The sequence below is a fragment of the Hippocampus guttulatus genome, chromosome 3 (genome assembly GCF_054856545.1).
Source record: "Hippocampus guttulatus isolate MCC_2025c chromosome 3, RoL_Hgut_1.0, whole genome shotgun sequence".
In the NCBI taxonomy this organism is placed as follows: Eukaryota; Metazoa; Chordata; class Actinopteri; order Syngnathiformes; family Syngnathidae; genus Hippocampus; species Hippocampus guttulatus.
The window spans coordinates 8,740,708-8,767,678 of record NC_141263.1 but is presented as its reverse complement, the minus strand read 5'-3'; the positions used below and the strand labels follow the sequence as shown (position 1 = coordinate 8,767,678).

General features: G+C 41.5%; 1 protein-coding gene and 1 long non-coding RNA gene across 3 annotated transcripts in view; both read right to left on the bottom strand.

Annotated features, from left to right (window-relative positions):
• neo1a (neogenin 1a) overlaps positions 1-25,685 on the bottom strand; it is a 155,716-nt gene extending 130,031 nt beyond the window's left edge. For both annotated transcript variants that reach the window (XM_086106542.1, XM_086106543.1), the window contains exon 1: positions 24,897-25,685. In XM_086106542.1, the coding sequence (XP_085962668.1) occupies positions 24,897-24,990 (94 nt within the window). In that variant the 5' untranslated portion in view covers positions 24,991-25,685. The remainder of the gene's footprint in view (positions 1-24,896) is intronic.
• Positions 25,686-26,174: 489 nt separating this feature from the next.
• On the bottom strand, positions 26,175-26,736 carry LOC147207366 (uncharacterized). The gene is made up of 2 exons (XR_015100402.1): positions 26,612-26,736; positions 26,175-26,355 (listed from the first exon to the last, which is right to left on the bottom strand). It is a non-coding gene; the product is annotated as an uncharacterized LOC147207366 (long non-coding RNA).
• Positions 26,737-26,971: the final 235 nt, after the last annotated feature.

Here is a 26,971-nt window from a genome sequence, read left to right as displayed (position 1 = left end):
ATGTAAAGAACACCCAGCTACCTTATGAATGAAATCCGTTATATGAATAAAGCTTCCTTGGCTTGCCCGTATTTCCTCACTGGGCAACCTCTCAATTCATCACCTCCTCTGCTCTTTCCAGCAGCAGATCAGTCAGCACAGGCCTACACACTCTCAACCCCAGAGAGTGAAGTACAAGGAATGGTGAAAGGAGATTTGTCTCCATCATTAGATGGAAGTCAGTGGGCAGAGACTGCACCTGTGTGTGGTGGGTCTGAGCGTGAGATGATGGCAATGCAACAGCCGTGGGAGTAATGGGATTTGGTTCATGACAAAATTAATTGATGCTATGGCGCCGGCAAGCTCCGATAAGGCTACTTCCTGCGTGTGCCTATATTCCATGTATGTTTTAGTCTGTTAGCCACATCATGCTTTAAGTGGGTGTGACAGAGATTACACAAAGATACTTGTGAGGGGTTGGGCAATTACAGCATCGTCGGATCGCCAGTGGCTGATCCAAGTTACTACAATGAAACTGCTGTGTCCCTGAACATACTGAAACCCACCTCAGGAAGGCATGAAAACTCAGGAAATGCAGCACTAGTTCGCTCACTCTTAACCATAAACTGTTTTGTGTCTTCATTGGGGACATGTGTCATACTATTGTGTAGGCCACTGTGTGCGCTCAAACACGGGCATCTGTGTGCCATGCGTTTGCATTTTTTATTTGCCCGCAGAATTGCTTTTTATGTCTGAGTGTGTGTGCACATTTAGGCATGCAAGATGGAGAAGAGCTATCGGCTTGAGATGGGGGGAGGGAGGGAGGGCGTCTGCCGGCACTTCAAAGCGGCTGTGGCTGCGTGAATGGTTGGCAGACTGAAAATCCCCAATGGGTGAGCAGACCTCAGATTTGATTACAAAGCCAATAAAGTGAGCTGCATTTTCGCGACGTGAACGGCGTTTAAAACTTGATTAGACAAGTGATTATTTTATGATGGCCAAAAAGACACCAATCAGAGGTATTGGGTTGCATGAGTGAAAGATGTTAAAAAGAAGCTACATGAGTACCCTTGCAAATCCATACAATCTGTCAAAGTCCAATTATGCCGTGGACATTGTGCACTTCTAAATGAAAACCATTTGGCCATCTCTGCCTTTTGCACCATATACAATTCTCACCAGTGCTCTGGCATGGAATTACAACCATTTTCCAACCCAAGGAATGCCCCACCTATGCTCCGCCTTGCAGCAAAGCGAACGTATATCTTGCCCCAGGGACACCTGCTCTCAGAGAATGTGTCTGTCTATTTCAGGGCTCTGATTTCCAGCCAATAGGACCACCATTAATTACAATGGAATGGGCTGCTAATGGTTCCCTGTACCACTTTCGAACCTCTAACCCCCCACCGCACACTCCCTGTCCTGGGTCTCCATGGCGACCTGTAGCTGAGTGTCGAGGGTCTTTTTTACCAGGATGACGTATGGTGATTGGAAGGCGGGTCTGACCCTTGTGCTTCCTGAATCACTTGACAATGCGCTGTGCTGATTAATCGACAATATTTCTGACATTACTGACAATTTCAGCAAGGGGTGAATGGCCGTACCCTGCCAGACGACTGTATAATGAAAGAAAGCCTGAGAGTGGTGGGGCGTGTTGTGTAGACATGCCGTAAATGATTGCACAAAGTCTTTCAACAGTACAAGGAGTGAAAACATTTACGGTGCATACGTGCAGGGTCACAGTGTGTGCAATTGTAGCACGAAACTATCCAACACTCATCTCCCCCAACAGCTTAACTCAATTTGTAGTACAATTCTTTTATGGACATATTTCTTGTAGCAAAATTGCAATTAGATGGGGGGCCATCTCACAGACTCCTAATACAAAGAGACTGACTGGAAAGGAACTTTAAAAAAAAAAAAAAAGATTCGGTAGCTTCAGGTTCTCACTTTAAATAATGGCAATGAATAAATATGCCCATATGGTGTCAACACACAATTGCGTTGCATGCATTATCAAAAAGAACAAAGGACAATGTTAACATATCAGTTTATTCAAACATTTACGCAGAGGTGGAGCTTATCCTTATCTCATCACTTCGAACAAATACAGTTGAACGGGCTCAGCTGCCTCCAAAAAGAAAACAATAAGTCTTGCCTGTATCCCCCGACAACATCTGAGGGCATATGACATCTAACAAATTCAATATGAATGTAAATTAAGCTCAAAAGGCAATGCATGCAATGGAAGAGAAACAAAGGAAAGGCACAATCCTCCTGAGTATATTTTGGAGAGGCTTACTTGAAGCCAATTTATCATAACAAAATTCCCTACAACCACTTTCTCAAGTGAAATGCAGAATGAGCCTCGGTAACATGATAGCAAGCTAACATTTCCCCAGCAAGGCGGGATGAGGCGAGGAGATGCACATATCTCATTTCTATCTTGAGAAGGGTTTTGTGTGCAAGGTCAAACATCTCCAACTCACCTCCTGAATACAGGTATATGACACGGCAGATATAAATATCAGATGGCACCCTTTCAGAAAAAGCCCTATTACTTTTCGGTTAGGTATTTTTGAGAGGTACAGAAGGTAAGACTACACGGTACCTCAGGGGTTCATGAATCGTTCCCCTTTTTCCATTTACACACCATCTCAATGGTTGCCGGTTGCTTCCCTTCTTTATCCCAATGCCCTTTTCTCCATATGAATTAGCATTGGTTCGATCAATAGGATGACAGAAAGACAGATAGCCTCTGGTCGGGTGGTAGGACATTTCCATGAAGAATAGCAAATAAATTCCATCGGATATTCCATCGGAGGCTTTTCCTAACTTCTAAAAGCTGAGGCCTTGTATTTCCGTGTCCTGTTATAATCATCTTTTGTCTGAAGTTAACATTGAGCAGACTGGTGTTGTTCCCTCTGCGTTCCCGTGAATCTTATATCTATATTTTATATTTTATATTGCATTCTGTACTGTGTACAGTTCTTTTTTTTGTGAAACATTTATTTTGTGCATGCTATACTTTGTTTCACTTTACCCCCCCCCCCCCCACCCCTTCAATTCTGCTGCCGTAGATTGCAAATTTCCCCAGTGTGGGACAAATAAAGGTTTTCTTATCTTATCTTATCCCTGCTGAAAAGGGTTCTCCATTATTAATCAGTTAGATATTTGCCTTTTTTCCATAAAGATATGCTCCGGTTCAATGACACCGGTTCGAGGTGAACATGAAGTCTCATCCCTTGCGCCAGGCCTGCCATCACTTCAGTTAATATGCTGTCACACTGAGCAACAGCTTTAAACTACTGTACTTAATGAGCTCACAGACACAGCGATGGAAATCGACAGTTTAAGTGTAGATAAACATAATCCTACAGGAGAGAAGAGGAAATATGATTTCTCTGCTTGTGTTTTATTCATGATGCTTTGAGGAAGAACTACAGCCATGACATTACGGCTGCACGATATTGATACGTGTGATATGCGATTTGGTGTTGAAATATGCCTCCCCCCTCAGCCACCCCCATAACTACACTGAAAAAAAAAAGACATTGAATATACTCAATTTTATTTTGTCACGTGATTGAACAAAATTAAATCATCTGGCTACACATACATTTTTAGATGTTGAGTCGACTTAGAAAGATGTATTTGGATCTAGATGAGTTTATTTTGTGCAACCACTTGATTAAGTAAACTTTAGTAAATTCAACAAAGACTTTTTTTTTCAGTCGAGGGGAAATTTTTGATATCTGTAATCTTTCTGGTTTAAGTAAAGTGCATTCGATTCTTATCGTCAACATCAATCAAAATCATGACTTTCACAACATCATAAGCAAACATGGCCGGGAAGTAATTGTTTATCATACCGTGATGTATAAATCGGATGCGTCCGGATGAGCTGATGCATTGCATAGATTTCCGATTTATATCAACATATGAAATTATGTGCGCCTCTTATTTTTATTATGATCCCAAAATTCTGATCATGTAAACTCGTAAAGCCGACAAAATGCCATACTGACTGTCTTCAACTGCTGTCCATTGTTTGCTGTGTCACATTTTTTTTTATCTTGAATGACGTATTCATAAATTGGTTATACTGACCCACCTTACAATTATACCACACTATTAACACAGCTGACACTCCTATCACCATCCCAATTCTACACTGTGTGGTGGAAAAACAAGAACTTAGACTTCCAAGTCAAATCATGACGCACTGAAGCGATTCAAACTGCCTGGTAGAAATAAGGCTTAAAGTAAGTTTCCTCACAAGCTGTTCATCCGTTTTGCTCATCCATTAGTTTTTTTTTCTTCATATGTTTCACTTATGATGGGAGGATTAGTATGGCATTAGTGCATTTCAAACGCAAAATGTACAGGTTTATGACATTATCCGGAACCAACCCATACACGTGTTCACAAATGTCACATGGAGAGTTTCTCGTCACATTACGTAGCTGCAAATCATGAATTGATGAATAAATGTGTCAGCTCGAACATGTTTCTGGTATACATCTCACTGGAGTGAGGCCAAAACCTAGCCGTATCTGTTGGCGGTGTCCTTATGAATGACAAATGATTATCATAAATGGACAGCGAGTAAATATTGCTACACTCCATAAAAGTGACCGATGTTGCGCATTTAAGGATTGCGCACTGAAAGTATAAAGGACAGATCCCTATATCAAGTGTACACATTGTCTTAATATTTTCTCTGAACAAATGAGGGATGCAAAGTTAAAGTGACAATCAAACGGAGAACGTCATGAATAAAACACGGCTTTTCCCACTTTGTACGCAGAAGGCAATCAACAATAGCTCGAAGACATCTTTTTAGTCTCACAGACTCCTCTGAACTTGTCATTCATTCGTCACCGTTCACAGGTTTGTGTCAGGGGAGGCAAAACAACCTTAAGTCCTCATCCAAACATAGATAACGGCAACAAAGCATTGACACCGACACATTAAACTATTCAACACCGTCTCTTTTGCCGGCAGGTGCAGCCGCCTGTGTGATGATGACTATTTGGGAGGGAGTGGACAACACCATCGTGATATATGCACACCTGCCATGGCTCCCGGCGAGCAGTCTCACAGCTTAAAGTGTGTGTGTGCGTCAGGAGGGAGGGGGAAACAGGGTATGGCACAACAGGGTGAAGGTACATGGTTGTATAGGACACCTAGGGGGTAATGCTAGGGGGAGGGGAAAATAGGGAGCAAAATAGCTCGAGCGCTGTATACATTATTAATGGGAGTTTGGTGTGCGGAGAAAGAGATCTAATGTGGCCGTCAAGGTTGTAGTGCGTGTGTAATCGACAAAGACAGATCCTCTGGCTGCGCCTCTTAAGTCTCCCCCATTCCTGGTCTGATATTTTCACAGAAATATCCTACAAACGTATCTCAACAAGAAGATACATTGGCCAGACATGCACAACAGGTCTTACAGAAGTTGAATGTAAACAACAAAGGAGTGCCCGTTTGTTGATGAAGTGATTGTATAATGAGGATTAAGAAATGGCATTAGATTCTTACTGGTGTTTTGCAGTTAAAAAAACACAGTCTATTGTTGATAATTCCAGCAAGTAAATGGGCTCTGCTTCTTTTTCCCATTCTAAAGATTAATATTTATAAGTGTCCACAATATACACATACACTAAAAATGAGCCAATAATCACTGTTGTTAAAACACTTTTTAGGCCATTCTGATGAGGAGCAAAGAGTGCTGAAATCTTTTTATAGTTTCCATCTCCAAGTGTGACTTCAGAGCCGCACTCACTGTGCATGTGTAAGATTACTTTCCTCTAATCTTATTCCACTAAAACATGGCTTCTGTGGGATTGGCTTTTAAAAAGAAATGATGTGATATGTCCCATTGGAACGAAGGGAAACAATACCATTCACAAAAGACCCACTGAAACCTATGGGACGGGGGGCGGGACACATTTCATACTTGAAAAGAATACCTGGGGAAATAGATCTAATAAGAGAAAACCTCTGGGCCAATAGTAGCGAAGGTGCTCCAGATAACCATGCCACCATGACAAATCTAATACAATTACGTACGGCGGTGTTGGCGGGGTTGACAAAGAATGATGAGGCCAACATCAAACACCGTGTTGATAAATGGAAAGCAGGGAGCAGCTGACCAGAGGTGGAGCAGCGAGGAGAGGGAGGGTGTTATTGATTGCTTGGCCAATGTTCCCATTGAAAGGAGGGATGGCCGGGCAGAATCCGACCCGCGGGCAGTAGCTTTAAGTCTCGTGCCCCTTGAGAAAACGCCAACTAGCCTCCAATGAGCTAGCCATTGGTCACGCTGTATTTTTGATTGACACCCACAAGTAGCTCCTACAACCAAGATCCACTCTCTCCCATCCCCCTCCTATAAACGCAACAATGCGTCCGGGGCTGATTGAAATTCAAAAGCCAGCACCAATGCCACAGGGAGGGAAGGCAACGGGCAAGCGGGGCAATGGTGTGTGTGTGTGGGGGGGGGGGGGGGGGGGGGGGGGGGGTCTGCTGTGGTTCGCTAGGGCCCTATAAAAAACAGACGCTAAATCACTTAAAAACCACTAAATTAGTTGTCTGTGAGTCTGCTGGGACACCGGCTAGGAAAGATCACAGTCTGTGGACACAGCGTGAATCTTTGCTGCCTTGTTGGTTGTGACCATAAATATATCACGAGAGGCTAAATGGAGTGCAACAACAGGGAAGACATCCAATATTGGCTATAATTGTTTCCACACACAACAATGCAAATACGTAAGTAACGGCAAGGTCACATCAGACACCATTCGATGCAAGAATGCTAATATGGAAAATTTATTATCAAAGTGACAGAACAAAGCACAATTCCGCAGTGCTCCCCCTGCCCGCCCAGTGGAACGACTGAAATCAATTTATCTGAAACGAGGGTGTGAGGCTTTGACGAAGGAGTGGATGCTGTGTGTGCATTTTATTGTGTCAAACGGATTGTTTCCATCAGGATTTATCACCACGTCTGATCTCATTTCATTTTCATATGCTGTTAAATCCCAGGTAAGGCAGACAGTCTGGTTGATATTGGGAAGAAGGCCAGACCAGTCAGATTGGGCTCCTGGAATTAATCTGAGAAAATCTGCAGCGCTAACCTGATTAGTTCCGCCTTAATCTAGGAGCTAACCAAAGATCACTTGCAATAATAAGCACCAAATTTGGCCATAACAACATCTGACCCAATAATGAAATGCAGCTATTCTGAAAGTGGTTCAAGTGAAGTTTATGTCTTAAGAAAATAATATAAAGAAGAGAGATCTGAATTTAAGCGTTACTGTAAAATGCTAATTGAATTGTCTTTGCAAAGAGCGGGATTGGTGGTGGACAAAACCTCAATCTCAACTACATAACCAATCATCACAGAATGCAGAGCGGCTCAAATACGCTTATGGTCTGTTCTCAAGGACAAAACAACTTTCCCCCGGCGGGCTTCTCGGATGACAACTTAAGTAACACCGTCTGGCTGCGAGTCACGCATGCATTCCACACAGAAAAATGAGGATGTCGCTGCCAAGAGGGGATAGCTAGAAGAAAACAAGACGTACAATGCACTCTGTAGTATGCTCTCCATTGCTGACTTGACTATTTTCAAAAAAGCCAACTTATCAAACCTGACGCACTTCAATTGTGAATTGTGTGCTTTACTTAGGCAGTTCTTCATTTGCTGTTTCTCAATCAAACCTATTTGGGGCTACCTCTGAACTACTTAAAAAACTGTTTACTTTAACAGCCTGAAGACAGTTCAATTAGGAAAAGGATGAAGATTTCGGATGCTTCTGTGCAAGTACAGTTCATATTCTGACGTTATTGGAACAAGTGCAAGGCTCATTCAGAAGTGGAAGAAATGAAGGGAGGCCCACGTACTATTTACTGAGCAGGAAGAGACATGAGTCCCAGGCTTCCTAATGGTTTCCCGCATTTCACTCAATTACTTCCCCTCAGGAAATCATATTGTTGTTAAAGACTGACGCTGGGTTGATTTAAAAAAAAAAACAACAACAACAATAGATACTGTCTTTATTTTATTAAGTGTGAATGGATAAACTGTTTATTGCTTAATTCTATGGCAATATTCTTTGAATGATTGTTTTCACATTTTGGCTTACAAAAGCGTAAAGTGTTCAATTTCACAAAAATGTGAAAACAATCATTGTTTGTTCAATAAACAAACAATGATTGTTTTCACATTTTGGCTTACAAAAGAGTAAAGTGTTCAATTTCCATTGCATCTGTATGTGGTTCATCACATGGATGATTCATTTGACCTCATTCATAAAGACAATTTATTCCAAAACATTCACTGCAACTTTAGGTGCGCTTACAATTTAAAACAGGTGATGTCTTGATTTAAGCCTCCCGCTAAACCATGGATGAAACAATCTCACAATGGATCCTATGAAAACAAACTGACAATCTCATCCAACTCTTAAATGCCATCTTCCCAAAAATATTCATTAAAGAGGACTTGAATGGATTCTTAGAGCTATCGGAAACACAGTCTATTCAAAACCGTCAAAACCTCCTTGTACAACTCTGGAGTTACTGATGAGAAATATTTAATACAGCTAAGCTTCTCGAGTGCACATTGCAACGCATCTATGTATGAGACTGGTAGGAACACAGTCCAGAAAATTCCCAAAATTCACAACAATGTGCCGTTTTGAACACAAGTCTTGTTTACTGTGCATGCCACTCTTTGTTTGGAGCCAAGAGGTGAACTTCATCACCTTTGCTTTGAAGTTCATGAGGAAAAAAGAAATGGTCACAGGACGGAGATGGAGGGCTGAATTTGGAGCCAACAGGCTGGCGACTGTGGGGGACCAAAAAAAAAAAAAAGAAAAGAAAAATTGTGTAGTAAAAACTGGGGGGGCGGGGGTGACCTTTCAACATAATCAGTGCTGCGGTCAAGCTCTGAGATTTCTTGCATCCCCTATAGTTCCCCATACAGAATACTTGAACCTCTGACCCCACCACCGCCGTGGTAGTTTGGGGCCAAGGCAGACGTGTCCGTGACATAGCACTGGCCCAGAAATACTGCCTCACCAAGCTAGGAATGCAGTGGCACTGGCGGGGGGGGGTTAAGGGACAGGGAAGGGGAAAGAGGAAAGAGGGGTGCCACTGATTCAGACATGATTGGATTAGAGCTTCATTATTGAGTCCCTTGTCAGTCTGCAACAAAAAGCACCCCACAGGCCAACAATGGCTAATAAAAACTGCACCCTTTATATCTCTCAAACACTCCCGACATCTTCTTTTGAAGGCAGAGGAAAGTATTTACCGTATTTTCACGACCATTCGACGCACCGTATGGTTGGGCGCAGTCTCATTAATGGGTGCTATTTCTGTATTTTACACATAGACAAAACGCACTGTATTATTGGGCGCGATTTTAAAGTGGTAAAACATACGCCAGTTTAAACATACGGCATGCATGCGCGCACGCTAAAAACACGTTAGCTTGTAGCATACGGTAGCATGCCAAGACATACAGATACAAGCTAAAAACACGTTTTTAAAAAGGCAACGAAGCAAAACGGAGTTCCGTTGTATTTTATTTAGCCATCGTACAATGTACTCACGTTTTTCGATCAATCATCACCCAGAAATCCATCAAACTCCTCATCCTCTGCATCAGAATTGAACAATTGTGCAAGTACCGGTAATCCATCAAAAACGCCGTGTTCCCTTTCGTTGTCAGTCACTCTCATTGCCATGTGGCTCCACAGAAATGATGCCGGCTTTGCCAAAAACTCGAACAACAGTGCAAGCAGACACGTTCGTCCAAGCAGCCACAATCCATTCGCAAATTGTGGCGTAACTCGCCCGGCGCTGCCTCTCACTCTTTGTAAAGTTGTGTTTGCCATCGATCATTCATTGTTCCCATGCCGCTCGCAACTTTACTTTGAACGCCCGGTTGATGCCGATGTCCAGCGGTTGGAGTTCTTTAGTCAAGCCTCCGGTAATAACGGCAAGCTCAGAGTTCATTTGCTTGACTTGGTTTTTCACCGCTGCTGTGAGATGGGCACGCATGCCAAAAGCATAACCGATGGCTTGAAGTTTGAACTGAGCTTCGTAGGCGTGTCTCTTTGTAGAATTTATTTTCGGGGGTTCTTAGAAACCAAAACCGAAGTTGTTTTGCAACAATGCACATAGCCACACTCTATACAGGTGTTGGTACCTGCTTGTAGCGTCGCTTTAGCGTCCACTTACACGCCCACCCTTCACTCATTGGCGGCCTGCTTCCCCGCATGCCTGTCACTCACGTCTGCCTTTTCTCTCTCTTTCTCTCCATATATGTATATATACACGCCCACCCTTCACTGATTGGCCGACTTCTTTGCCGCATGCCTGTCCACAGTCACTTCCGCCTTTTCTCTATATAAACAGCGTGTCGGCTTTCAGTCAGGTTTTGGAACTCAGCGCATAGACAAGACGCTCCGCCTCATAAGGCGTCCTGTCCATTTTGGAGAAAATTTTAGACTTTTAATGGCGCCTTATAGTCGTGAAAATACGGTACTTGTCAGATGAATTAACTGCTGTCCAGGAATTAACAGCAGGGTCAAAACCAACCACAACGATGCTGCTGTCACACCTGCTTAATGTGATCATGTAAAGCTTGTTTTTATTTAGATGCAGTATTGCACAGCATATGGTATAAACAGAATGTAGTACATACTGTATTTCAGGAGCCACATTGTTTTGAATAAGTCTACATGCATGTGTATGGGTGTTTGTTATTCAGCAGGTCTTCTGACATGACATGCATATAAAATGCAGGTGCTCATTTTAGAGTACGCTGGATAATTAAGGGGGAAACATAAAAAGAGGAATCTTCATATTCCTTCACAATGCTATACATCATGGTCATTGCCAAACTCCAACTACCGTATTTTTGGGACGATAAGTCGCTCCGGAGTACAAGTCACACGACTGAAAAAAATCATGATGAATAAAATAACATAAGGGATGGGCACTGAACCCTGGAGCTAAACTGGCCCCGGGGTGAATTGTGAAAAGACTGTAGTGTCTATAAGCTCCACCCTTAACAGTTCAATTTGTGAGATTTAGGCAATTTTGCACCTTATACCTCTCTGATCTCGTTTCTAATTAACAACAAAATTAATATATTTGTCAAAGATCCATGTTCACAATCTGAGGCAAGCACTTCACTGGAGCACCATGTATGAGAGGCCCCTGTGACTCCTTCCTTTGCCAAAGTAGTGCTTTGTGATCATATTACGACAGGATAAGTGGTATTATATACAAAGTTCCAGCTTGACATGTAACCATATTGTTTTCATTATATTATTTTGATGTGTGGGATCTGGATTTCTGCAACGGTTGCGTCGACTCCGTCATGCGAGCCTAACCTGGTCGGGCCACGAAGCCACATTGTCGACCTTGGGAACACGGGCCTGTTTTCTGAGCTTGGTCATGTGACATTCAGAGGCTCAGCCGTGAATGTCGGTTACTCAGAGCTCACTACCTGAGCTCACTACCTGAGCTCTGAGTAACCGTGATGTTATTTGCAGTCCACAGCAAGTAGCAAAATGGATGCCCACTGAGATGGATAAAAATGTGTGGATGCTTAATTCATATTCCCCAAGCACAATATTAATGAGAATACTGTGTTCAGGCGAGTGAGGCTGCATAGAACATATGATTGTAATATAATTATTTGACTTGACCTCTTGTCTAACATTGCATCAGTTTGAGCAAAAATGAGCAGTATTTTTCTACTTTTTTTAAACTGTTGACCTCCAACAAAGTTTCAAGTTACTTTTGTGGTTTACAGTATATAGGATTCCAGTTATGTGCTTTCACTTAAATCAAACTTGATCTCCGTCGACTCAATTGAAATATTTGTTTAAAGAAGTCAGTGACTCAACAAATCAGCATCTGATTATGACAACTATTCATATACTGTATAATTAATTCTGCACTGCAACATATGGTCCAGGTCCTAACAGTGAGTGCAAGTATGGCTTATCTCTTTTACTGGGCAATAATCCTTGAATTCCAGGGGGGGGGGGGGGGGGAACAAACTAATATATATATATATATATATATATACATATATTTGGAAGGTCCCCAGTTGATCTCTGGGATATAAAATATCTGTGACATGAATCAATGTCAGTCATGGTGGGAGCAAAATAAAGAAGTAGTTCCAGTTATCTCCAGTGACAAGGGGAGCCAACACTCCTTTGACTAAATAGGAGAAGGTAAATGAAGAGACAAGTTAAACTGTTCATCAGTGTTCATCTCCCTGTGTTCTTGATGGGGCACTTAATTAAATATCACTTGGTAGCAGGTGGCTCGATCGCACTCCATTACTGGCCCACCACGCCAAAACCTCTGCCATTGCCTGCTCTGCCCCATCCCCCACTCTAAACACCTCCCCGGAGTATCATATGACATCTGTGTCTCAAGGTCCTGTGATGGAATGCTGCTCGCCTGCAATTCCTCCGCAGGTGCTCCCTGCTGGCAGCCATCCATTTTGCAGCCATGCTGGTGCTGTTCATGAGTGACCTATCACGGGCTGGGAGCAAGCAGAGGCAACAAAGGCACGCATAATCAAGACTTGAGTGCCAGTGGAACAGGAATCAGAGACAACCGGTGCAGTTGCTTTCCATCACTGCCCATCATACACACATCAAGCCAGGTGAAAATCTTCACCTCCAGCAACCATAGCTCTGTCCCCACCTCCTTATCCATTTCACCAAGCTCGTCCTGCTCTTCCTCCTCCATATCAGTCACAGAAAGGTCATGTCTGCATTTAGACACCTCAAGCGAGGTTGCTTCTCAAAATTTCTGTCCAAAACAACCCTGAAGCCCAGTTGTATAGTATGACTGTTTGGGGTGATACCGGTTCTGGACCAACAAAAAGTGTATGCCAATACTGATCCACATGAAGTCCAGAGATAGAAAAATGAGTATTGTCGTCATATCACCTGTCTTGCCATTTTTTTACTCTCATCATTTGTCATCTGCAGCAAGCTGCACATTATACGATTGTCAGAAAACTGTGATTTTACGGACAAATGCTTTCACTGAGCAATTTCATGCCACACAGCTCCAACCCAGGGGGAAGACGGAACAACATTATCAGGAAGTGAATCATATACAGCATAAAGTCGTCATTTTACATTAAAGATGTACGCTGCACAATCAAATACAAGAGTCAATGAAAATAAATAACGAATACTACTGCTTTGGGAAAGAATACACTCACAACAACAAACCCATAATCAATCATTTATTTATTTTTTAAGCACCTCAGGGCAAACTGGGTATGCCCTCAAACTATACAAGCAAAGCAGTTTGCATTTTGACCTCATCATACCAGAAGAATTACAAAACTCAGTTTACAAAAGTTTTTCCTTTAATTCTACAGTGGTGACAGTCTCAAAAAGGTTCGTTGGGATGCTTATGGCACCTGCAGCTGCAAAGTTGGCAGGTTAAGGCCAGACGTCGGAACAGCGAGCAAGCAGTCGCAAGTTTAGCAACAAGCTTTGACTACTGCTTGCTAAACATGTTACGGGTTCGTTCCGAAGTCAGAAATCAACTCGTCCCAATGGGGGCGAATAAACAAATGTTTTTCCAAGTATTATACTCCCAAAAAGATTACGAGGAGCAATTATCAGAGGGAAGGATGGAGAAGGCACACTGCTTACTAAACTAGCGTACTGATCGTGAAAGACCGAATTAGGTGCTTGGGTGTAGAATACACTTCACAGAGGTATTGCTGGAACCCCGTTAAAGTGGAACGTATCCAACCTTGAACAGCAAAATAGTAGGCAATTTACTGTATAAAATAATGCTAGACACAGAGTTAAACAGTAAATGGCCTAGCATTCCGGACGTCAGCTGGGAGGTGTGACCAAAATTAAAAGCATATTAATATTGAAGATAATCCATTGAAAAAAATTATGCATATAGTTTATTGAATGTAAAAGTGTGATTATTTTTTTTTGTTTGAAATCTGCACAACAAATGTTCAGAAAATTATAACGTAAACTACAGTGGATCTTTTTATTTTATTTTTTAATCAAATTATGTCAGAGACATTCTTTTTTTATCTTCTTATTGAGATTTATATCTATATTTGTGCCAAATTATGCTACCTTGCTTCTGTTTACATTTGCTGATTTTATCTAGCAGCACTACTGAATGTATTCCTCCTTTGATACAGTTCTGTTTAATATCACTTCAGAATAAAGTGACAAAAGGAAAGCAGTCATATTGTGTTGCAGTGATGGAAAAATGAAGCTTCAAATTTGCTTCAGGAACCAGGTGTATTTTTTGACTCCTCGAGGCGGCCCTCTCTGTTCAACATTGGGCTGAAAGTACACTGACGTGCCATTGTCTTAAACCCCTTTATACAAACAAATTTGCTTCATGAACAACAGCTGGTTCATGAAGCAAATTGTCTGTGTCATTTTCCCTTCGCTTAGAGCAGGAGTGTCAAACTCATTTCACATTGTGGGCCACATACGGATTCAGTAGATGTCAAGTGGACCGGACCATTAACATTATACCATACTCTGCTATAAATAACCAAAATATCATGTCTTTCCTTTGTTTTGGTATAAAGAAGCATTGCCACATTGATACCGTCTGCTGTGTTGGGTCTGTCTCGGGGACAAATTGAGACTGCTGTTTTCTTCTCTGATCAAAACAATGATGTCTTCTACACTGATCAAAACGATCTGCCCCTCGCGGATAATCCATGAATTGCATTTTATTAAAAAATATTTCTTCTGTGTTTTAAATGCATTTTTTCACTTTTAAATTATCCTGCGGGCCAGATTGAACCTCCTTGGGGACCGGTTCCGGCCCACGAGCCGTATGTTTGACACCCCTGGCTTAGAGTTTTGTATATATGCACTTTTTAAATAACTGAAAATATATTGTTATACTGTATGTCATTGTGATACAAAATGGCCTAAATGGATAGATGACTTGATTTTTTTCCCCCCATATCGGCCAATACGATTGAACTTTAAGAATATTTCAAGAACAAAAAAAAAAACAAAACGCCCAGTACCAATATTAGGTAGGTGTCATGAGGTCAAGCTTCCTTCAAAAGTCAAATTTGTTTCTGAGGCTTACATTTCTCCTCGAAATGTAAAAACTTTACTCAGTTTCAAACTATTAAAAAAACTGTCACACAGATGATTTTCCAACGGTCAAGGTTTCTAACCCACATTAAGAAAAGATCCCCTTTGAGTGAGGAAAGGAAATGTAATCTTATATGGCCATTACCAGCATTGGGAAAGTAAAACAAAACAACAACAAAAAACACTTTTGAAATCACCAAAGCCAGTTCAGTAACACATACTGTATATATGTTAAGCACAAGTAAAATGACAAATCCACAAGCTGCCATTTTGTAATTCTATAATCCTTATAGAAGCCCACATATGTCCCTTAAGGCCTGATATTTTCCTTACAAGTAAAAAGCACTCATAAAGGCTGTAATGATTTTAGATTTCAAGGGGCAATTATCATTCTGTGGCCTGTCCAAGTTTCACCTCACATTAACATTTGAGCACAAAATAAATGCCATCATGTTTCATGGTGCTGCTGGGTGACTCGTTTGCTCAAATGGAAATAAAGCCACAAAAGCAGACTCAAAAGAGAGGACCAATTTCATGACAATGTGGCAGTATAAGAAAACGACGTGAAGCGCTAATTTCACATTTTGAGCTGGCTCGCGACCTCTGTCAGCTTTAGAAGAGCTCAGAGTTGAGATGAGACTTGCTCAGGACAGTCAGTGGAGGGAGAGCCAAAGGGGGTGCTCCCAACAAGCACAAGGAAACCTCTACATAATGCTGTCCTGCTCAAAGAGTGGTTTCAGCTCCAATCAAGCTCCAGAAACAAGGGTTAATACTACAGCCAAACCTCGGTTTTCAAATGTCTCTGTTCTCGACCAAATCAGTTTTCGACCAAATATTTTGAGTTTTTTATGCCTCGGACTACGACCGAAAATTGGTTCTCGACCAAACTGAGCGCACTTGAATGCGCCACTTGACTCCTCTCGCCTTCCTTACACGAGGAAGTGACGCTTCCTCGGGTAGATGAGGAAGTGACGCTTCCTCATGTAGCGCTCCATTGTGAGCAGACGTGTTCAATAATTTTTTCTTTTTAAAAGAGTGTGGTTTCGGTTTTCGAACAGCCTTCTGGAACGGATTATGGTCGAAAACCGAGGTATGACTGTACTACAAAAGCAGGGGGAGCATAAACAATACCTAGGAAATTTAGGAAAGTTGATGTATACATCAGAATTTGAAAACTGCTATTCGTCTAATAGCAACAATCCAGACTGTTGAAGTTCATAGCTACGACTCATCTATCTGGAATGCCAATGCTCTTGGAGGAAAAGGAAAAAAAAACACAACCTAAATAATATACTCAATTCTAGAAATCAAAATTCTGAACAAACCAACCCCAAACTGCATGCCCAACAAATTCCTCTCATATCCTAATCTGTCTTTTGGTTTCAATCTTTATAGATGTTTACAATCAAATTCAACAACATTTATGGTTCAACCCAAATTCTTTTCAGATAACATCAACACAAAATTATTTGCATATTTAAAAGGAACTACGTCTGTTTTATGATGAAAGTGGACTTTCCTGAAAATACAAATGTGAGCATATTATATATATATATATATATATATATACATACAGTATATTTGTTTTGTTTTGTTTGGGGGGGGGGGCGTTCAAATCAAGGAGAGAACTTCTGTTCAAGCCCAGATGTGGAACACTGGTTTGTATAAAAAGCCATCCATGTCTCAAGTTGCCAAGAGCCACAGGGCGGGCACAAGACGATGCCAGCCAGCTAGATTAAGCGGCACCTACAATCGACTCTCTGTGACTGAGAGCCTCCACACCCTTCCATCACATGAAGAGCTGCTTTGACCGACTGAAGCCTGAAAAGTTCTTTGTGTAACATAGTTGATAACTGGACTGAATGAGCGCGAATGCAGTCTCCCATATAAACACACTCCACCACATTGCAGATGAGCTGACAAATGACTGAACATTTGAAATCTATGTTGTGCTTTTGATCGGTACGGCATCAATTAGTTCTCTAAATCACTCCATCGGGAATGCAGTTTCATTCTTGTATTGCTCTTGGAAGCGCAAGCTAGTTGTTAACAGCTGCACTATAATCACAAAAGTGCGCCTTGAGAAGATTTTTAGGTGAATTCATCACAACCTGGACGTCCTCCAAAAAGACAGCAGAGAATAAATTAATGCCTGAGAGCTGCAGGATGCTGGCACTCCAGGTAAGGTGCAATCAAATAAAGGTTATTAATCAGTTAAACTGCCATAATTTGTGACCTCCCCGGCTGCCAGGATGGAGACTCTGCTCACTATTACATTAACTATAAATTACCTTATTTGCAGTTTTAGCTCACAATGAAATGATGATCTGGGCAAGTGTTGCCAACCTACTGAGACATTAAATGCTTGTGATATGGATGTGACCTATTTGAGACGAACTGCTGGCATCACTGCTCATTGGAAGCAAGTTGTTGCTATTTTGCCTAATTTTCTTCAAGACAATTAGTTAACCTCGTGCAATCAGCTACAACACCTAGACTTAAGAATGTCAAAATAAAACTGGTTCCATCCGTTCAAACTCCTGATTTCAAACTCCTCTCTGAGTGTGTTTTGTTTGTTCTGCTGCCACGTGTCAGCTCCAAGGAAGGCTCTTCTCTTCCAGAAGTCGTTAAGCCTCACCATTACTCAATCACAGCAAAACAAGAAAGCTTGGTAAGCACAACAGCAGCGTAGCACAGCACACACAGACAATTAAAAAGTAATGCATTTGAGAAACAGGTGAACGAAAGACTGAGGTCTCCAAGTAGACATATTACAAGAACGTGAAACATGTAGCAATCCTCGGGTTCCAATGAAGTCTGGAAAAAGTCAGAAACTTTGAAACCTCCAACAGTTCAGCTTTTTGCAAGCTCCTTGCTCACCTCCTTGTTATCGTGAAAGAGCAAACAGAGACAGGAGGTGGGCTACACCCTGAAATGGTCACAGGCTAATATAATATTAGGCAATGGAGGTTATTAAATACAATGGTAAAACATATAGAAATAAACAATTCTTAAATCGGTTCAGCTATTTGAAATTGATTCTAACAGCTGTCGAGATCCGTAGGCTTGTTTAAAATACAAAAATTATTTTATAGAAGTTCCCCCCCCTGCAAAATGTTGGTGTGAAGAGCAGTACACATTTCTCTTTGATGCTCTCTGATTTCATGTTTGGACAATTCATATTTAAAACGTAATGCTGAGTGGAGCAGTGGTCGCCAACTACAGCTCAGCGGACCAGTGGCCATTTGAGAGAGCGAGTAAAAAAATAAAGAAAAGCACCGCATACAATGAAACTCTTCTAGAACGAAACCTACATGGGCGATAAATACCCCATTGTGTGAAAAAATCTTCATGCATTAAAACCATTCCCACTTTTCTGCTCCCCCTACAATGAAAAATCCCCGTTGCATAATATGAAATCTTTTTCTCTGCCCTTGCCTCGCAACGAGATCCACTATGACGAAAACAAGCCTTCCACAAAAGTCTAATCCAACCTTAGCCGACAGCGACTCCTACTACTTAGCTCAGAAATGGCAACAGCAAACACCACAGTGGCTTACACATGCGCAGTAGTACAGGAATTATTTGTCATTGTTAGTTTCAGACGCAGCACAAACATTGCATTGCTAAATTTGCTATAAAAACGGACCTTTGCAGACCAAGGAGTGAAGAAAAGAAAAGCTTTAACGCTTGAAGACAAGTAATAAAAATGAAAGATGGAGGAAGCAAAGTAAAAGACATTATGCAAGAAATTGATGTAAGTGAAAGTGAATGAATGAATCGTAAATTTTGCAATTTCTTTCCCTTTTTTTCTTTCTACGTTGGCTGTATGAAGTGTCAAATAAGTGTATGCTCATACTTATGCACTATTGGAATAAAAATAGAGTACACATATGTTTGTGTGTGTGTATGTGTGTGGTTACATCTGAGATACATCTGAGTTTCAATTTTTCTTGCTTCCATTGAACGCATCACATGCTAAAGTGTGAGTTGCTACGCATTGCCGAGCGGAAAGATAAATTTACTGTAGTGAAAAGTCCCCTGTTGTGAAAAATGTCTTGCTGCAAACATGATTTCATCGTAGAGGAGTATCACTGTATACAATACTTTGTAGGTTCATGAAAAAGACGTTGCTTGGATGGCAGCATATATTTCTCCAAAACCAGTATGTGCCTTCACAGATGCATGAGTTACCCATGCCATTGGCATTAGACTAACACAGCCCCATGCCATCACGGACGCTGGCTTTTGTTTTGCGTCGTAGAACTTTAAGTTGTACTTACTGCTGTAGCGTCAAACTGCATTGACTGACATTGTTTTTCTGAAGTGTTCCTGACCACATGTGGTGACATCCTTTATACATTGATGTTGCACTTTGATCCAGTGCCGCCTGAGGGATGGAATGTCACAGACATTCGATGTTGGTCGTCAGCAGCTTACATGCAGTGATTTCTCCAGATTCTCTTTTTATTATGGTCTTTTATAGTATGGTCTTTTGATGACGAAATCCCTAAACTCCTATGCAAGTGTATGATGAGGATCATTGTCCTTAAAGTGTTCCATTTTTCTCTTGCAGTTGTTCACAAAGAGGTGTACACCGCCTCATCTTTGCTTGTGAATGACTGAGCAATTCAGGGAAGCTCTTTTTATATGCAATCATGACACGCACCTGTTTCCAATTAGCCCGCCCACCTGTCGGAGGTTGCAAACAGGTGTTTGATGAGGATTCCTCAATTTTCTCATTCTTTTTTGCCACCTGTTCCAACGTTTTACCAATGAATTATGATTTCATAAAAAACAACAGTTTATTAGTTTGAACATTAAATATTTTGTCTCTTTTTGGTATTCAATTAAATATAGGTTGAACATTTTTATTTTAACACAACATTCCGACTCCATTGGAATCGGGTTTGTATGTCAAATGTGTGCTCAAGTATTCAAAAACAAACAGCAGATACGCACTAATTCTGCTATGCAGAAAAATGGGAGCATGGGAAATCTTGAAAGGTCCATTATTTCCACTGTGCAAATAATTGAGGCCTTGGCTGAAGCTGAACAACAATATGTACAAACCCTGCAACGCAACGTTTTTAACCAGATTGAATTACGAGCAAATTAGTCAACAGAAGCGCATTGTTGGATGAACTAAAAGCCGATGGTCTTTTTACTGTGCCACAATAGGCAACTGAAAGTTTAATTTGGATCATACCACACAGCCCCATCTAACCCCCAACTGACGCGCCAGCAGATGTGACGCCGTCTACTCAGCAGATATTGATCAGTCGTCCGTTAACAATTACCCGCTCTAAACGGTGACAGTTTGCGCAAATGATTTCAATAATTGATGTCATTTTGACCGCCCCACCAAAGCCCTCTAAGCACAGACTTTGTAGCTCCGAAAGTGGCAGTACAATCTAGTTGTCATTGCGACAGTAGGGACAACATTACTCCACCTCTTACATCAAAAGCACTGAGCAGCACCGCAGAGTGTTCGCTCTCTACTATGACGGCCCAAAAAAAATCTCCAGTGGAGGAGGGGGATTCATTAGTGGAGCCGATGGATCAAAAACACTTGGCAAAGTACACAGTTATCCAAATCTCTTGATAGAGATCATTAGGACTTTATGCATACTCGAAGCTCATAAACAAATCACTGTACAGTAGTGTACAGTATATTCAATATGGTAGACAGCAAGTTCCACTGCATGATGCTTTGCTTGGACATGGTATTGCCATTTTACCCAATAGACTCAATCTTACGACACTCTCAAACCATATTTGTCAAATCTTGTCTTAAAATCCACAAAACAAAACAGTATTTAAAACCAGGTTGATTAACATATGGCCATGCTAGTCACTGTCATAGCTGCAAAATAATCAGAGTGATACTTGGGTCTGCTGCAGAGCGAGCCATGTGGCTGTAACCTAATGAGCTGCCATACCTTTCGTCAGTAGTCACCATGCAATATCATGTGAGCTTTCAGAGGGAAAAAAAAACACTTTAAGTATAAAGTGACCCTAATTTATTAATTTTTATGGTCTAACGAGATTCATGCCGACTGTATTTTTCAGGCGCCATTGTGTGCATTCACAACAACAAAGGAGTGTCCCATTTCTCAGAGGAGTTGGTGTCACATTGGAGAACGATGCGAGCAAAGTACAGTCTGATGTGAGATCAACACTTTATCCCCCAAACTTGACACGATCAGGATTTTTGTGGCCAATCTCAATTTAAAAAAAAATACAAGACTATTAAAACTACTACTAATAATAATAAAAATAATAATATAATAAAAGATTGCCAATCACCGATCCGAGCAACATGAAACAATTTGGGGGGGTTTTCACTGTGTATAATGTGAAGTGACAGATTACCAATTTAATTGGTTTTATGAGCCCTTTTATAACCTGAAACGCTCGCAAACCAACTGTTTCCCATTGAAATAAATAGAAATACAATCACTCAATCAGTGCAAAAATTAAGTTACCATAGGGCCGAGTCAGATGGCCCAAAATTCACAACAGGGCATCAATTGCAACCCTTCACAGTAACAGTATATATCGTGAAACAAAATTAAGTGCAAAGGTTGTTTTTTTTATTCATAATAACTTAATAAATTATTTGTTTCTGAAAGGAGTCCATTACAGTCCATTACAGAAGGGAAATTGGTCAAATAAATAATAATGAAACAAATATTAGTTAGGATAACATTTATGATGCAAAGCTCAAGCCACAATTCAAAGTTAGCACTCCCTGGTGCAAAATAGTGCAAACAAAATCCAATACTGCTGATATTGTAAATAAAAACGCTCTATAGTTGTCTTTCAGTTTAGTTGTTCACAATTTATTCAAAAATCTGTCTCCGTGGATTAATTAGCCTCTGCCAATTCTGTCTTTAACCGTAGTAAAGAAAGCAAGGGCATTTAGTCAGTCAGCTTAATCATACCTCAAACGTCAAGGGGAACACTTAGCACTGGCAGTCAAATAACAAATAACTGCTGATAAAACGGATTGGATTGTTTATGTGCGGTGTCGCTGATGGTGTAGTCGTACACTTGCCTGACTTGTGTCCGGGCAGTGCAAGATCAGTTCACACTCAGTGACGGTGTGAATAGTTGCTTGTCTCCTTTATGTGCCCTGCGACTGACTGGCGACCAGTTCAGGATGTAGTCTGCTTTTTGCCCAAAGTGAGCTGGAAGAGGCTCCAACACCCTCCTGAAACCCTGTTCAGGAAAAGCGTTTTTGAAAATGGATGGACGTTTCTGCACGAACAATAGTTGACTTTTTTTTTCATCTTAATGTTTTATTTTTTCTCAAGTCACTTAGAAACCTGCATGCTATTTTGCTGAATGTTTAGCTTTGCACTGAGCATGGCTCCTACTTGCCCTTCCTTTGTGATATCGCTATTACAGAAATGTTGCTTTTTCCCTGCCACAGAGGCGGCGATCAGTGGCGTGTGATCTGTTGACACCGGATGCAAAGAGAATTTTAACCTCCGTAGCTCCACATCATGGTTAGCCACGTTACGGTAGCAGAGGTTCCACAGAATGGTGCGCAACAACCATTCGAACAGCAAAAATAAAAAACGGAAGGGATGTGGGCATAACGACTTCACTTTCAGTGATTTCCTTAATATGGATGATCCCTAACATTTAGCAGCGCTGCAAAAATAAATTGGATACCTGTACGGCAAACATATTTGATTTCACAGAGGTCTTTTTCTACTTTCTCTTTGAATTGGCCATAAATGTGGGTAATTTTTGTCACACTGAGCACGAAGAGAAATACAAAGACGAAATGAACATGCATTACAGTAATTGGCCGGAAGGGTCCAAGTCTCTACCTTTTAGCAAATTCATACCTTAGGTTAAATATATCGTTTAGACAGCACACCCCCAAGTTATACTTTGACGCACCTGAACTTTCTATTCTGTCTTCTCATCAGTAGAGTCCAGAAAGAAGACCCGGGCTGACTAAAATACATCACTTATTGCCTTAGCACAGCTACATAAGGTTAAAGAACACAAGAGACATGAATTCATAAATATTTAATTTCCTTTACAGTCTATACACAGGAATTCGCAAACAAAAAAAAAATCACTACAATATCTAAAAGCACTTCACTTTGAAAACCAAAACAGGAAACTGGAAAATAAGTTGTGGAAAGGCTGGAGAAGACCATCAGTGTGCCACTGAAAACAACAGTTGTTTAAAAAGGCTGCGGGCCATGTTACATCTAAAGTGTGATGGGTTAATAAGACCGTGTGCTTTTGCATAGTGCTGTGTAAAAGCAAAGAGGGTGGCCAAATGTTTACGCATTTCAGCAAGTTATTTGCATTGTCCGCTGGGAGACGATCAGCACACAAGTCAGTCCCAGCAGGATTACAGAGATAAGATAGGGCCTAAATGGATTTTACACTGCCAGCGGCAACTTGTTTACAAAAGCCAAACTTTTGAGGGGGAATGTTACTACAATTTGCAGCGAATTGAAAAGGGAGGAGTTGGAAGAATAGCAGCCGCATTTCAACAGATTAAGCAGAACATTCATTAAAAGTGAGGCAATCTGTTGAATCTGTACCTGACTCAAGGGGACAAATTTGACGACAGCTCTGCCAACTTTAAGATATTATCTGGTGACTACTTAAGAATTTCAAGTGAACGTGCTGTGAATAAACTGATTTTGGGGGGATAATTACCCCATAATTAGTAATGTGAGATTCCTTCACTGCGTGTGGGTCCCAGTCCAATTCTCTGGAATCAATCAAACCTCCCAAAGGAACTCCCTGGTCCCCCTAATCTCCTGGTTTTATTACTTTCCAGACAGTCAGCCTGTTTCACCCTACCCCCATCTCCCTCTTTTGTATGGGTCTCCTACTGAACCAAGGAGGGGCCTTTTTCCTCTCGCTCTCTATCTCCCTTTCCACCACTGCAGAGCTCCACATGGAGGAGAGGGTCTTTCATCAGGCCCCATATGCAAGCAGAGACCCGTCAATCCTAGGCATTTCTTCTTTAGGAAGCAAAACCAAGCCATTCCTTAGACATGAACAGCATTTTCTCATACACAACCTTGGCTAAGCCCTGTAGACTTTTTCCAAACACATGATCAAACGGCTGCAACAACACAGTCAAGATGAGTACAGTATGTGATAGACTCCAAACAGGCATTTTCTGTCATTATTCCCAAAATGGCAACTGATTGCCAAATGTGACACGAGCTCAGGCTGCAATCAATAGCGCTCCGATGTCTGACAATGGGGGGGTTAAGTGACATTTCCCACAACAGAACACCACCAGTTGGACTGATGGTGAAAAGCTAATGAATTGTGAATGTGTTTATCCATCAGCTAAACGTGTATTGACACCCAGGTAATGAGATGTCTACTGGACTGATGCTTTCCTCTCTTGAAAGTGACTATTTCCATTGAGGGCAACACGTTGACGAACACAAAACACGTGTTTGGCTCGCATCCCACATTCAAAACAATAAAACATTTGGTGGAGGATTTGGAAGACGTCGCATCCAAATGTAGAATGGTGACGGGTCAAACAAGTCTACTTTTAAACTTGCCTATATGGTGAAAGGCTCCATTACCTGAACACAACACAACCAGCGGCCATACACCACCAGCTTTTCTCAGACAATATTGAACGTTGTGCGTTCTCTCCGCGGGGTGTTGCGATTAAAGTTTCCACATTTCGGGATGGTCAAACGCAGCGACATTTCGAGAAAGGAAAACGAGCGAGGTGTGTACCTTTGTCGACATGCTTGGCCGCCGTGCTCCTTGTGCACAGAAAGGTGAGACAGGAGAGGAGAGAGAGGAGCAACAGAGCTCCCCGCTCGGCCATCACTTTTCACGAATAAATGTTGGCAGGCTTTCAGGAATCCCGGCTTTTGAACGAAATCCTTTTCGGAAAAAAAAAGTCACCAATAATAATCGAAAAAAAAAGTTCAGAGCGGCAAACTGCGAAACCGCACGGGGAGCCAGGTACTTAGAAAAGAGTCCGGGTAAAACATGGAGCTGGGAAAGAGAGCGTCGCAGGTTATGCACACTCTTTTTGCAACTTGATCGAGGTTGAGGTCGGAAGAAAAAACACTCATCAATCCATGACTACGAAGGCGCAGCGCAAAGAAGAGCAGAGCGGGCGAGTGATGTCCAACGTTGTCCAACACGTCGACCTCTCCACTCCAGTGTCGGCCACGAGCACAAAACAAGAAGGGGCTAGTAAACGGTGAACTGAGACCCTGGAGAGAGCGAAATCTCGGCCGCAGCCAACTCGCCGCTCACGGTTGGGACATGAGCGAGCAGCGAGGAGAAGGAGGTGGTGGAGGAGGAGGACGAGGAGGAGGAGTAGGGCTGGAACTCCACTGGCTCACTGGAAAACGGGACGTGGAGCTTTACCAAAATTTGGATCCTGGCGGCTTGTTCGGGCAACCACTAAAATGCGGTGAGGAGTTTTTTGGAAAACAATTCAGGAGCGCTTCGGTTATTTTTTTTTCTCTTAGTTGAAGCTAGTTTTGACTTTTTTTCCCTCAAACTTAGTTAGTTATGCGATTTATTTTATTTTATTTCGGGTTTACGCGTTTTAATAATTATTTCATCCTTACTTTTAGTGTTGTTTAAATTAGTTCAAGTAGGCCTATTTGTTTTTTTGTTTTTTTGTAAGATTGTATTTGGTGGATCCAAGATAAAGGAAGGTAAAAATAATTGTGTATGTTCCAAAAAAAAACTAAGCCGAAGATACTATCTCTCCATTATCTGATCCACTTATCCTCCCTTGGGTCACAGGTAGGCTGGAGCCTATCCTAGCTGTCTTTAGCAGCAGGTGGGCTACACATTGAGTTGGTTGCCAGAGGGCACACACAGATATTAAAAAAAATATCAAGCTAAAGATACCATTAAAATTTTTGTACTAGTAACTAATGTATGAACAAACATCTGCAAACCAAATATGTAACATTCCACAAAACCTGAAGTGCAATAGGTGTCGTGCTTCCAAGGTGCCTGGTCAAAATCACAGTAGCCAGGACATGCATGTACAATACATTTAACAGTAAAGTCAATTATGACAACCATATTGTAATGTACTTCCTTGTATGTAGTCAAAATTTGACACAGTCACTCTTCAGTCACTTTCCCCCCCAAGGTGGCAACAGGATGCAAATTCATTCAAGAGCTGCTTGCGGCCACAATTCACACCCGGTCTCTCAAACTGTGAAAAAAAATGTGAGAGTTAATCATTTCACTGAGAAACGTGTGCTTATTTCATGTCTCATTATTGTCATAGTTACACAAGTTCTATTATGATATATAATGCATACCAAAAGCTCCTGTCATATAGTTACAAAATCATGTTTTAGTTCTTTAAATATAGAGGTCTTATTTTCACATCTGTAACTTGACTCAACAGATGACATCGCATGGTGGCTGGAAATCCGAAGAAAGGCTGAAGTAGTAAAAATAGTCACCTCAGCGTCAGATAAAGTTGCGAAAATGCTCCCTGGGGCAGAGTGTATTGTATTTTGGCAAGGAATGAAAAAGACACTAAAAGTGACGGTGAGGTTATGAATGCAAGGAGAAGCCACCCTTTGCTTGTCATTTGGCTTAAGTGTGAAAGGAATGAGGAAAAACAGGCCAAGTCCGTGTCAATCCTGCATCAGGATGGAAAACAAAGCAAAACAAACTAAACAAAATATAGAAGAGCTCCCCCCGCTGGTATGAGAATCCCACAACATACTCGGCATGTCCAGTCTACCTTCTGTTTTGCTAAATTGGTCTGCGTCAGGGCTCACATTTTAGGTCAGGCATGTTTTTGGCATTAAATACAC